Source organism: Bombina bombina, chromosome 7 (genome assembly GCF_027579735.1).
Source record: "Bombina bombina isolate aBomBom1 chromosome 7, aBomBom1.pri, whole genome shotgun sequence".
NCBI classification, from domain to species: Eukaryota; Metazoa; Chordata; class Amphibia; order Anura; family Bombinatoridae; genus Bombina; species Bombina bombina.
Window position 1 is genome coordinate 382,185,870 of NC_069505.1, and position 14,547 is coordinate 382,200,416.

The 14,547-nt window shown below is 40.4% G+C and overlaps 1 protein-coding gene across 1 annotated transcript; it reads left to right on the forward strand.

Annotated features, from left to right (window-relative positions):
• The first annotated feature begins 4,904 nt into the window (after window positions 1-4,904).
• On the forward strand, window positions 4,905-13,887 carry MANF (mesencephalic astrocyte derived neurotrophic factor). The gene is made up of 4 exons (XM_053721105.1): window positions 4,905-5,079; window positions 6,554-6,681; window positions 10,918-11,059; window positions 11,146-13,887. Exons 1-4 carry the CDS (start codon window positions 4,992-4,994, stop codon window positions 11,328-11,330), a joined length of 543 nt encoding a protein of 180 aa, XP_053577080.1. The 5' UTR covers window positions 4,905-4,991; the 3' UTR covers window positions 11,331-13,887.
• The last annotated feature ends 660 nt before the right edge of the window (window positions 13,888-14,547 follow it).

The following is a 14,547-nucleotide window of genomic DNA, read 5'->3' on the forward strand; positions in this document are numbered from 1 at the left end:
TGTTCTCCTGTCCTGTATGGCTCTGCCTTCCCATTCCCTTCCCCACTCCACTTTGAGCGGCTCTTGCCCGCTGCATTCCCTTACCCCTTTCCCCGCTAATTTGGTCCATAAGCGGCCAAACATAAACTAATCCACATCTGTCCCACTTTTACTAGATTATATAACGTTATAAATGCTCTTTATGGCAATGTGGAGAATATACTTTATATCTCCCCTTCCCCTACTCCCATGAAACCAGCCCCCCCCACCCCTTGCTTCTATATTTCTTAAATAAATATTTTATGGTATGTTTATCTATCACAAGGCGGGGTCACTTCTAATCTACATATTATATAAAATATAAAATTGAAGTCTTAATTTTGATAGTCCAAACTCTTTGCTAATGCCTTTAATAAACAGGATTTATATGCCCCTTCTATTTAGCTCTACTGCCTAGTCAACCTCCTTGCTTCTTCATATCACTAGCCAATTATAGCTTCTCCACCCTTTTAATAATCTTCATCGAGTACCACTCTTTAAACTCATAAATGCATATTAGGTTGGCATAACTTGTATTGTTGACTTGGCAATATCATGGTATTAGCACTGTATTCTTCTTATCTGTCTCTGTTGTTGGATGTGTCACTATTGTTACATTTGTTTATGACTTCAATAAAAAAAAATTTATAATTAAAATAAAAAAATAAATAAAAAATAAATAAAAAGGTTTGCATATTTAGGCAGTACAAGTTCCGTACATCTATTCGGCTTATTTACACAGACCGGAAGTGACGTCACTACTATAGGAGATAAAGGAGCCCTATAGATCATCTTGTAAACATTGTATATTTGTCACATCACAGATGCTATTGCGTTTTTTTATATGATCATTTTTGTATTGTAAGGATTATAACTAAATCTGATGTCAGCAACTTTTAGAGACTAGAGACTACACGAAAACCGGAACGTCAAGGTTATTCTACATCCGGTCACTCACCACATCACCCTATTTAAGGCTACCATACTTCCCAGTACACCAGTCTTGATAAAGGCCTTATTGGGGCCGAAACGCGTAGACCGTGTACTGGTAAGCCTATTTCTGATTACTTCTACGGTTTTACTACTGTTCGCACTATTTGTTTTTATCTTTTCTTTTCACAGGAGGATATCGTTCAAAGTATATCATTTTGTATTTATCATATTTTCTGCTGGGAGTCCGCCTCTCTCTGCCCTCCTACTGATAGAAGCACATTGTTTTACCTTCACAGTTTTTGAGGAACGTTTTTGCTATATTTGCTGTTTTTTCACCTGCTCACATTTTTTACATTTTTATGTGCTACCCCGTTTTTTAAGGATCACTATATTTTTAAGGATCACTATTTTTTGGACTTTTTTTGGACTTATTTGAAGCACCTGGGTTGCTTAATTAACTCTTCACCACTTTTATTTGTTTTTTTATTTATATTGTGTATTGGACTTCATTTGTTTTTTGAACTCTGTATTGGACTTTTATTCACTTCATCTTTGACTCATTTTATGCTACTCCCTAGCGAGTGTCACTACTTCTAGCATATCGACATCCAAGTTTTCAACGTATGTGGTTGCTTTTAATTTTAGCTTTTACCATTTCTTAACTGATCTATTATGTTTTTATTGTGCATGGATCCATTGTTGTATGAATAAATTCATTTTTATTTTATTTTATTTATATTCACATTCTGTTCATCTCCTTTGCCTCCGTTGGTAAGGCGCCTGAGGTAATTTCTTATTGTGTACTATAGTCTAGTTGCAGGTAAAAAAAAAAAAAAGAAGAAGAAATGAACAGCAGGCAATCAGCATCAACAGTGTTGAGGTCATAAACTCTTTTACTGTGATCTCATGAGATTTCATTTAACTCTCATGAGATTTCATAGTAAACTTCCTTAAACTGAATAGGGAAATAACATGCGTGTGCACGAGGCTCACTCCCTTGCCTGTCCCGGGACAGACATACTGATTTGCTGCTTAAAGTCCTTTACAGTGGGGTTTGAATACTTAGGACATTTTGAGGTAAAATATCTTTCTTTTTTACATAGAGATGTTCAGGTGATATTTTCTAGTAAGCTTTTTACAGCTATTCTGCATCACTTTCAAGTGATTCAACATTTGGGTATCATGGCCCTTTAAGAATACTGGGTATCTCTGTGCTTAATCTAAAAAAAATAATAATAATCCACAAATAAACTCAAATCCGGTACCATGTAATAGTGTTTACAGCAGGTAACTTATTAAAGACTATTATTAAACACAACAGGGAGCAGTGTGAACGCCTGACGCGCGTTTCACCACTGCTTTTTCAGAGGAACAGTCCCTGATTCTGAGCTCTGTCCCTCTGAGACAGCCATATGTCCCTCTTTACAGACTTTCCCTTAGCCCCACCTATGGAACACCCACCAAATGCCCTGACACCTCACAGACAACCACCTACAATCCTGCCAACTAACCACCCATGATCCCTCCCTTCCCAAAATGGCTCCACCCACAAAATGGTGACAGGCTTCTATCAACCTCCTGTGCCCCTCATTCTTAGCCAGCCACAAATGTTGGGAGGTAATATTGTGTTGTTTTAAATATATACACTGCTCAAAAAAATAAAGGGAACACTTAAACAACACAATGTATCTCCAAGTCAATCACACTTCTGTGAAATCAAACTGTCCACTTAGGAAGCAACACTGAGTGACAATCAATTTCACATGCTGTTGTGCAAATGGGATAGACAACAGGTGGAAATTATAGGCAATTAGCAAGACACCCCCAATAAGGTGTGGTTCTGCAGGTGGTGACCACAGACCACTTCTCAGTTCCTATGCTTTCTGGCTGATGTTATGGTCACTTTTGAATGCTGGTGGTGCTTGCACTCTAGTGGTAGCATGAGACGGAGTCTACAACCCACACAAGTGGCTCAGGTAGTGCAGCTCATCCAGGATGGCACATCAGTGCGAGCTGTGGCAAGAAGGATTGCTGTGTCTGTCAGCGTAGTGTCCAGAGCATGGAGGCGCTACCAGGAGACAGGCCAGTACATCAGGAGACGTGGAGGAGGCCGTAGGAGGGCAACAACCCAGCAGCAGGACCGCTACCTCCGCCTTTGTGCAAGGAGGAACAGGAGGAGCACTGCCAGAGCCCTGCAAAATGACCTCCAGCAGGCCACAAATGTGCATGTGTCTGCTCAAACGGTCAGAAACAGACTCCATGAGGGTGGTATGAGGACCCAACATCAACAGGTGGGGGTTGTGCTTACAGTCCAACACCGTGCAGGACGTTTGACATTTGCCAGAGAACACCAAGATTGGCAAATTCGCCACTGGCGCCCTGTGCTCTTCACAGATGAAAGCAGGGGCACACTGAGCACATTTGACAGACGTGACAGTCTGGAGACGCCGTGGAAAACGTTCTGCTGCCTGCAACATCCTCCAGCATGGCCAGTTTGGCAGTGGGTCAGTAATGGTGTGGGGTGGCATTTCTTTGAGGGGCCGAACAGCCCTCCATGTGCTCGCCAGAGGTAGCCTGACTGCCATTAGGTATCAAGATGAGATCCTCAGACCCCTTGTGAGACCATATGCTGGTGCGGTTGGCCCTGGGTTCCTCCTAATGCAAGACAATGCTAGACCTCATGTGGCTGGAGTGTGTCAGCAGTTCCTGCAAGATGAAGGCATTGATGCTATGGACTGGCCCTCCCGTTCCCCAGACCTGAATCCAATTGAGCACATCTGGGACATCATGTCTCGCTCCATCCACCAACTTCACTTTGCACCACAGACTGTCCAGGAGTTGGTGGATGCTTTAGTCCAGGTCTGGGAGGAGATCCCTCAGGAGACCATCCGCCACCTCATCAGGAGCATGCACAGGCGTTGTAGGGAGGTCATACAGGCACGTGGAGGCCACACACACTACTGAGCCTCATTTTGACTTGTTTTAAGGACATTACATCAAAGTTGGATCTGCCTGTAGTGTGTTTTTCCACTTTAATTTTGAGTGTGACTCCAAATCCAGACCTCCATGGGTTGAAAATTTTGATTTCCATTTTTTAATTTTTGTGTAATTTTGTTGTCAGCACATTCAACTATGTAAAGAACAAAGTATTTAATTAGAATATTTTATTCATTCAGATCTAGGATGTGTTATTTTAGTGTTCCCTTTATTTTTTTGAGCAGTGTATATATATATGAACTTGTTTTGTTTGCATTATTCGAGGTCTGAAAACACAGCATCTTTTTTGTTACTTTGACCGGCTGTTTTGGCAAATAAATGCTATAAATTACAAGATTTTATATGGAATTTGGGAGAAATGTAAGTAGTTTACAGAATAAAATGTTTTTCTTCCACTCAAAAAAACAAAAACCTATAAATAGTAAAAACAGAGACAAACTGAAAATTTTGTAGTGTGCTCTTACTTCCATGTCTAACGTGTGGCATGATGTCAAACCTCGTATATTATAAGGTTTCACTTTCTTACATAACCCAACACGTCACCCTTCAGACTTGAGAAGGAAATAGATTTCTTTTTTGCAAATGTTTCTTGACTGTATTGCAATGGCTATCAAGCTGTAGTCCAGTCTTAGGTGCCAAGGGGGTTAATCTACAGTTTTAAAGTAAATGCTTGGGGGGACGACGACAAATAATTAAAAAAAATGCCCTTACTAAACATGGCGCGTTACACTGTGTATATTAAACGAGTAACCATTGAGGCATTTACTTGCTTCCTCATTCGTCATCACCAAGTTTGAACCAATCATCTTGCGACAACTATCCCACATCCGAAATCACCGGCACGTACCTAGTGGCCAATCAAAGGACGGGACGTGTAACAGGCAGGGCGAGCTGGCCAATGAGAGAGCACAGCGTGGAGCCGGTTTGCCCAAGCCAACCAATAGGGAGTGCGCGGAGGTGGGAGGCGGTTGCCAGGAGAAGCTGAGACAGTGTGTCGGCGAGTATAGTGCGAGTGGGCTACCGGCAGCACGTGACGTGTCAGAATGCGGGCTCTAAGTGCACTCACCGTAGCCGGGATACTTGCTCTGTTCCCCGGGGAAGGGCAGGCGCTGAAGCCTGGAGACTGCGAGGGTGAGAGACAGCTTTGTGGGAGAGGCACTTGTAATTGGCGGTAATATGTAGACCCAGGAGCAAGGACAAGTGGAGAAGCACATAACAGCAAGTGTAGATTCCGTGATGGCTAGTGGGCGAGGCACACACATCTGTGATGGAATGGCCAAGGCAGGAGAGACACGAAGATTTTTTAGGAAAAAAACTGTCTCGGATAAGGAAGTACATATTCTGGGAGATCATGGCCAAAGGGAGAGGCACAGCAGACCTTGGGGAACATGGCCAAAGGGAGAGGCACAGCAGACCTTGGGGGAACATGGCCAGGGGGAGAGGCACCGCAGACCTTGGGGAACATGGCCAGGGGGAGAGGCACCGCAGACCTTGGGGGAACATGGCCAGGGGGAGAGGCACCGCAGACCTTGGGGGAACATGGCCAGGGGGAGAGGCACCGCAGACCTTGGGGGAACATGGCCAGGGGGAGAGGCACCGCAGACCTTGGGGGAACATGGCCAGGGGGAGAGGCACCGCAGACCTTGGGGGAACATGGCCAGGGGGAGAGGCACCGCAGACCTTGGGGGAACATGGCCAGGGGGAGAGGCACCGCAGACCTTGGGGGAACATGGCCAGGGGGATGAGGTACAGCAGACCTAGTGGAACATGGCCAGGGGGATGAGGTACAGCAGACCTAGTGGAACATGGCTAGGGGCGAGGTACCACAGAACTGAGAGAACTTGATCAGTCTTAGGGACATAAACTGTTATGGAGGTAACTGGATGGAAGAGACTAGTGTTTCATTGGAGGAGGTGCATAAAGCTAGGAGGAACAGCTAAACCACAAATACAGTTTCTTGCACTATCCATAAAGTTGAACAAAATATAGAATTTCACATCTAACAAAGGGAGTCATTAAACAAAGTACTATCAGTCTTTGGTGTGTGCAATTCTATGTTTTTTGGGAGGGGTGGTAGAGGCAGGAGAGGTGGTCTCAGTGCAGGGGAGGGTAGAGGCAGGAGAGGTAGTTTTAGTGCAAGGGGAAGGAGAGGTGGTCTCGGTGCAGGAGGAGGGTAGAGGCAGGAGAGGTGGTCTCAGTGCAGGGGGAGGGTAGAGGCAGGAGAGGTGGTCTCAGTGCAGGGAGAGGGTAGAGGCAGGAGAGGTGGTCTCAGTGCAGGGGGAAGCAGAGGCAGGAGAGGTGGTCTTAGTGTGGGGGGCAGTTCAATGGAACAGAAAAAGGGTGGCAGTGCTTGTGAAGCAGGTGCAAGACATAGGATGCAAACCCAAGTGGGACACATGCAGGGAGTGTACATACTGCTGTGGGGTTTCAGAAGGAAGGTTGGTATGACAAGCTGACACTCAGGGAAGACATAGACTACTCTAATAGGGTTGTTATTGGGGCTTAATATGGTGCCCCAATTGTGCCTGTGCTATTTATTTTTTTACATTGTTTCTCCCATATTTGGTAGACATTTTACTTATCTTCTTGCTGTGTTCTCTCATAGTATGTGTCACCTTCCTGAATCGTTTCTACCAGTCCTTAAAGGAGAGAAATGTGGAGTTCACCGCAGCAGTTGTGGATAAGGAACTTCTGAAATCCTGCAATGAGGCCAAAGGGAAAGAGAACCGTCTGGTATGTACCAGGGGGCCATAAATGGGCAATATGTACATAATTGCCTGGGACAGCTGGCTTTCATGGACCAGGGAGCTTACACACAGCAGGACTTATTATCAAGGGCTGTGTGTTATCAGTTTTGCTTAGTTCTCTTGATATAGTTTATTAAAGAGTAATCTTAGGTGAGCTCAGGAGTGTGCACGTGTCTAGCCATCTAACAGCAGTGTTTGCAACAATGTGTTTAACAATGTTATACATACTTGCAAACACTGCTGTCATCGACTGCTAAAGATAGGTGCACAATCCTGAGATCCTATCAGCCTTCCTAGATTTGATCTTCAACAAATGAAAGCTATAGAACAAGGCAAATTTAATAGAAGTAAATTGGAAAGCTGTTTTTAAATCACATGCTCTATCTCAATCATGAAACTTATAATTTTGACTTTACTGTCCCTTTTAATAAAAAAGAGCACATAGCTTGACATCAACATTTTCAGACTACTGCTATCGCCCCAAGCTGATGTGAATACCCACTTCCAACTTCTACATCAATATGATCAATTATTCTTGTGTTATTTGACTGTTAATTTAATCCTTAAATGTAACTTTTGATTACAAATGGTTAATATACTCTTGTCACTGGATAACAATAAATATAGTGTAGAGAATGATCTATTACAGTGATGGCTAACTTTGGCACCCCTGATGTTTTGAAACTACATTTCCCATGATGCTTAGGCACTCCATCTAGTTGAGCATCATGGGAAATGTAGTTTCAAAACATCTGGTGTGTTAATAGTAGCCATCACTGTAATAGATCATTCTCTACACTATATTTGTTATCCACTGATTTAGCTTGATAACACTTTTCATGAAACTGGACAGGAACGGTAAACGCTGCACTGTTACATTTTTTTTTAGTGACTTTTTGTTCCAGCTGCAGAGTATAAAATGTATGATACATTGCTTCTTTAGTTTTATTTTTTTTATGTATTTGAATGCGCTGGTTTTGTTAACTGAAATCACCAACTGCTCTAAAGAGCTTGCCTGTTAAATAGGCTGAGCCTGCAGAAAGCTGACTTGCTCTCATCTCTATTATTTTGCATACGTAACCCAATACTTATATACTGACATTTTCATTATGGGTGGTGGTTTCAATGAGCCAAACCAGCTTTATCAATTTGAAGAATAAACACCAACCAGCAATTTCCAGTACATTTAATACGATGCAAGTTAAAGTTGCAATTTTATGCAACTTTCTAATTTACTCCTATTATGAATTTTTCTTTGTTCTCTTGCTATCTTTATTTGAAAAAGAAGGCATCTAAGCTAAGGAGCCAGCCAATTTTTGGTTCAGACCCTGGACAGCACTTGTTTATTGGTGGGTGAATTTATCCACCAATCAGCAAGAACACAGGTTGTATACCAAAAATGGGCCAGTTTCTAAACTTGCATTCTTGCTTTTCAAATAATGATACCAAGAGAATGAAGACAAATTGATAATAGGAGTAAATTAGAAAGTTGCTTAAAATTGCATGCTCTATCTGAATCGTGAAAGAAAAAATTTGGGTTCAGTGTCCCTTTTAAATCTATCTGTAAGAAAAAGAAAGCAGACTCCTCTGACTTTTACTACTTTAATTTTCTGTTTTTGTTGTTGTCTGTGCTTTAATTATCCTCTACCAAATGCTTGTGCAAGGCTTTAGTAGATAGGAATGAAAACGTGAATTAGTCTTTACTTTCTGTGCACTAAATGCATGTTTGGTTCTGGTAATTTAACGGATCATAGGTCCTTCATCCTCATCTACTGTAATGTCAGGCTGCTGTGACAGATTCTGAGAATGTTAATTGTCTAGCGGTATAGTTGGGTTGTAGAACAGCCTTGAATTTACTGGTGGCAGAAGGGTAACAGAGAACAGATTAAAGGAACATGAAACCCAATATTTTTTCTTTCATTATTCAGATAGAACATACATTTTTAAACAACTTTTCAGTCTCCTCCATAATACTTTTTTTTTTTTTTTTAGCGGGTGCACCATCCGTCTGATTTTACTGACCACCGGCTAAAATTTTAGTCAATATTAAGCTAAAATGAGCTAGTATAAAAAATGTTCAATTTTAGTTGCACAAATTATCATTAAATACATTTGTTAAATTATGCAGTTTATTTGTGCTTTGGATAGCTAAAAATGATATCATATTAGAAAGTATTAAGCTGCCCACACCAGGCTAGCAAAACTTTCAGCGGAGAACACAACAATTTTGTCATATTCCCTTGGTATCCTTTTGTTGAAGGAGCAGCAATGTACTACTGGGAGCTAGCTGAACATCAGTTATCCACTTTCAAGAGGCATATATGTACAACCACAAAGTAGCAGCTAGCTTCTGGGTCTAGCCTTGGTATGCTTTTCAACAAAAGATACCAAGAGAACTAATAAAATTGCTTAATAGAAGTAAATTGGAAAGTTGCTTAACATTGTATGCTCTATCTGAATCATGAAATAAATATTTTGGGTTTCATGTCCCTTTTAGTTTCTGTGTATGAACATAACACACAGCATTAGGCTTTCATGAGTCTTGGGCACTGAGCTAGAGAGACATTAGTCATAACCAATGGGGCTTGTGTAGTCATTGAAGGGCAGAGAACAGAGCTATTAAAGGGACATAAAATGAGTTGGGATAGAGACAAAATATAATATGTACTTTAATTACTTTACCTGCAAATTTTATACTGCAGTGCCTCGCCATTAACCCTTTTTTAAGTTTCCAAATTGTACAGCTCTAACCCCCCCCCCCCCATACAATTTTTCTTCTATGGCTGTATCTATATCCATCTCTAATTTAGTAGAATGCAGGACTTTAACACTCATTATCTGCTGGAGCATGCCTAGAAACAAATAAGCTGCTGTGTACTCAATAGAAATAAAATGCCTTTGTTTCTGATGCTAAACACTGATAAGGGGGGTGGATCAGACTACTTTTAGGATATGCACAGATCTCAACATGTTTTTGGCACTTACAAATACAATAGAATATCATGATCAACAAATGCATATGTTCTGTGGTCTCTTGCACATGCTCAGTAGAAGTTTAAGTGTGGTGTTTGTTAATCTAATTGCTAGCTCTCTGGTCCAGCAGAACACCATTTGCAAGTGAAAGCTGACGTCTAACCCCATGCTGTATTGGCTGTTTAGCAAAGTGCTTCATATATACCCAATAGTTAGAATGACAGACAAGCAGCAGGAAACTCTTCTAAAATGAAAATTTCTGAAATTAAAGGGACATTCCAGCCAAAATTTGAATCTTCATGAATGCATTTCAGTTTTAAATATTAGCATTTTTGTAATATACAGTACATGTTTTGGTAAAATGCTTCTAATAAAAGCTATAGGTGTTCAAAAGTGTATTTAAGTATGCACCGTGCACCAGCATTTTATACACAGCACTTGCTCAGAGAGCCTAAAGTGCTTGTACCAACTGGTTTCGACTCACTTTGTTAATTGGTGACATGATATAAGCCCCACTTGTGATCTGTGCAGCTGCAGTATTTAAAATGCTTGTGCACTGAAAATATCTAGTTATGCTTCACATGCAGAGAAAATAGTGATAACTTTAACTAGAAGCATTTTTGCCAATACATGTATATTGCAAATATGTTCAAAGATGTAATTAATCTGTGCATTTTAAATTTTGACTGGAATGTCCCTTTAAAGGGACACAAGACCAACATTTTTTCTTTATCATTCAGATAGAGAATACAATTTAAATTTTTTTTTTTTTTTTTTTTTTTTTTTTTTAAATATACTTGTCTTAACAAAATTGCATTATTCCCATGTTTTTCTTTGTTGAAGAGATATCTAGGTAGGTAGTGTACGCGTCTGGAGCACTACGTGACAGGAAATTGTGTTGCTATCTAGTGCTATTGCTAATGTATAACATTGTTGCAAAAGTGCTGCCACATAGTGCTGCAGACACATGCACACTCCTGAGCTTACCTTCCTGCTTTTAAACAAAGGATAATAAGGAGAGAAAAAAAATGATAATAGAAGTAAATTGTAAAAATTTGTATCATGAAACAAAACAATTTGGGTTTATATCCCTTTAAGTGGGCTGAGCAATCAAAGTATTATCACCACTTCCTGCTCTACACTACCTGCCATTAGAAAGTGTTTAGCAGGGGGCGACAACCATTTTTTTTTTTTTTTTTTTTTTTTTTTTTTTTAAAACACTGTTTGTATTCTTTCTCTCTTTCCTTAGTGTTATTACATCGGAGCCACTACTGATGCTGCCACTAAGATCACCAATGAAGTCTCCAAGCCACTTAGTCACCATATCCCAGCTGAAAAGATTTGTGAGAAACTAAAGAAGAAAGATGGGCAGATCTGCGAGCTGAAATATGGTGAGTGTGTGTTGCAAGGGAAGGGCATGCGCGCCAGCCATTGGTTGCATGTGCACAGACTAAGTATAGCTTCTGTTTCTCTCCAGACAAACAGATTGACCTGAGCACAGTAGAGCTAAAGAAACTGAGGGTCAAGGAACTAAAGAAGATCTTGGATGACTGGGGGGAGACGTGCAAAGGCTGTGCCGAGAAGTCCGACTTCATCCGCAAGATCAATGAGTTGATGCCTAAATATGCCCCTAATGCTGCTAGTGCACGGACTGACCTTTAACCTTGCACATGAACTGCCCCCCCACCCCAGGGAGCCAGCAAGCAGACTGACCCCTCACCCTGGTTTTGGCTTTTACTTTTTAAGAATTAGATTTTGGTTTATCCCTAGTTCCTGCGGAGCAGCAATAGACTGCAGATGTGCGCACATCCGAGAGAAGCGGGACACTGTTTTGTTTAATGTACTTACGTGTAACTTATTGGTTTTCTCAACACTGTCCTTTGCAGTGAAATATTAATGGGTTATATATAATTTTTTTTTTTTTTACTCTTTTTGTTTAGGTTTCGATGAGTGGAATATATTTTTTTTCTATGAAAATAAAATAATCCACTCCAGTACTTGCTGTGTTAGAGCAATACATCCCCTGGTAAGGCACCAGATGCACTAGGTGTGTCCTGTATACATCTGTTTATGGGAATGGGTAGACAATATAACAAGTGCAGACCGTATTAGTCTGTCTGCTCAGCAGTGACTTGATCTTTATTCTGCCAGTGGACAAAAGTTGTCGGAACATCTCTTCGATGCCCATTGGCTGATTTAGGGGGGGGAGTGGCTTCTGATGGACACAGCTCTGCCTCAGTCGTTGCAATGAAGTGGGGTCAGTAAGATGGATTCTCAGTGCTGCTGTTTGACGTTTACACTTTACAGTGTTTGAGCAACTTCAAGACTGATAAACTGATTTCTGTAAAATCTAGACAGATTGTATTGCCTGTAACAAGCTTCAGTCATGTTCATTCCTTTGTTATTTTTGACCAAAAAAAATCTCAAAAGGCGCTAGTTTATTAGCGCATGTTATTTTAGAACTAGTGTCCCTTGAAAACTGTTAAATCCCTTTGAAAGGATTAAACACATAGTTAAGTCTTGCTTGATAGCCACAATACACTGCAATCCATGAGGATACATATTTATACCTCTAATTGGATCATTGACTGCTCAACAGCAATGTGTTGCATTTCCCAAGCAAGGTTTTATTAACCATGTGCAACCACTTTGAGGGAATAAACTCTTATTTAACAAGGGTCACTAATGGAAAAAATGACATGCTCTTGTGAATTAAAGGAACATTAAACTGTTTAACACAATTACAATAAAATGGATAGTACTCACTATGCTATACTTTTCCCACTTATGTAGCTCTCTTCAAAGCCATTCTTCTGATTAACATCTTAAAGTTGTCAGATACCGTAGCCCCACCCCCTCATATTGGGCGCCGCCTTCTTGGAGCACAGATATTCTCACAGCCTGTGACAGAAGCCGCAAACATTTACAGATTTGTGACATTGCTGTATTTTTTAAAAACTGCATGATGTGTTTCAGGTTAATGCGCATGATACAGAGCAGTGGCTGAATTCCTCTGTATTGTTCCTGGGTACTTTTTAAAAATATTTTTGTAACGTTAAACTGCTAAATGTGAAGCATCTTGCACTGTATCGTGCATACTAACGCCAAGAAAATGAAAAAGCTGGCAACATCACAAATTTGTAAATGCGTGTTGCTTCTGTCACAGGATGTGAGTGCTTAACCTAGATGGTGGCGCTCAGGATGAATAGGTGTAGATTCAACATTTGGCACCTTTAAAGGGACACTCAAGTTAAAATTAAACTTCCATGATTCAGATAGGACAGCAATTTAAACATCTTTCCACTTTACTTCCATTAACAAAATGTGCACTTCTTGAATTACCAGCTTCTACTGAGCGTGTGCAAGAATTTACAGAATATACGTATATGCATTTGTGATTGGCTGATGGCTGTCACATGATACAGGAGGAGTGAAATAAAATCTACTCATTTGAAGTTCAGACTAAGTGCTATTGCATTGTCTATATCATGCATTGGATTATGCAAATCTACTGCACTCACTGGTCCTTTAATCTGTTGAAATAAGAGAACAACTTTGCAGAGAGCCGATGACACAGGAAGGACTATTATAGCATAGTGAGAAGGATCTATTGTAGCTGTGCTCAGCACTTTAAAGGGACACTGAACCCACATTTTTTCTTTTGTGATTCAGATAGAGCATGCAATTTTAAGCAACTTTCTAATTTACTCCTATTATCAAATTTTCTTTCTTCTCTTGCTATCTTTATTTGAAATGCAAGAATGTAAGTTTAGATGCCGGCCCATTTTTGGTAAACAACCTGGGTTGTTCTTGCTGATTGGTGGATAAATTCATCCAAGAATTAAAAAAAGTGCTGTTCATAGTCTGAAACAAAAAAAGCTTAGATGCCTTTTTCAAATAAAGATAGCAAGAGAACAAAGAAATTGATAATAGGAGTAAATTACAAAGTTGCTTAAAATTGCATGCTCTATCTGAATCACAATAGGAAAAAATTGGGTTCAGTGTCCCTTTAATAATATAAAGAATTGTATTTTTCATTATAATTTTGGTGCTGTAACTTGCAGCAGTTGTACACGCTGATATGATCAGAATACTCTGAGTTAGAGTGAATCCTGCAGAGATTGTATCAGGTCATAGCAAGGTTACAGAAAACGACTGTCATAATTCAGTAATTAGCTATATCGCCACTCTGCTAAATAAAACATTCATGTTTTTTGCACCAACGTGTTGTGTAGTTAGTAATACTGGTTAAATCTATATGAAATTGTTTACTTTGCAATACATTATTGTGTTGATAGTTTTGGAAGTACACAATTCACGGTTTCATTCTGCGCCCTCTACGCACACTGTAGGGTGCACAAATGTACAAACCTAGGTGACAAATGTACAAGCGTAGGTGTGTAAAAAAGCTTCTAATGCCTTCATTTTAGAATGAAGGCATTAGCAAGTAATAACAGAGCTGGAAGCATTAAAGGGGCAGTCTACTCCAGAATTTGTATTGATTCTAAAGATAGATAATCCCTTCTATTACCCATTCCCCAGTTTTGCAGTACCAACATGGTTTTATTAAAGGGACAGTAAACTTACAGAATTATATAACATTATCTTAGTGGCAGATTTATAAATGAAAACCATTGCAAGATTTTTTTATTACAAAGTTGGACTCCGCTCCAGGCTCTACTGAGCGGATCTTGGTTTTCAAAAACGCTTTGCAGGGGAGCACTGTCGAGTCAAAGCGTGCTGATCGTGCCATTGGACTGAATCTAGCATGCTACCAGAGTGGGAGTAAGTTAAATTCAGGCCAATGGCGCGATCGGGCACGCTGTGACTAAACGCACCCGCAAAGTGCTTTTGAAAATCATGACCTGCTCAGTAGAGC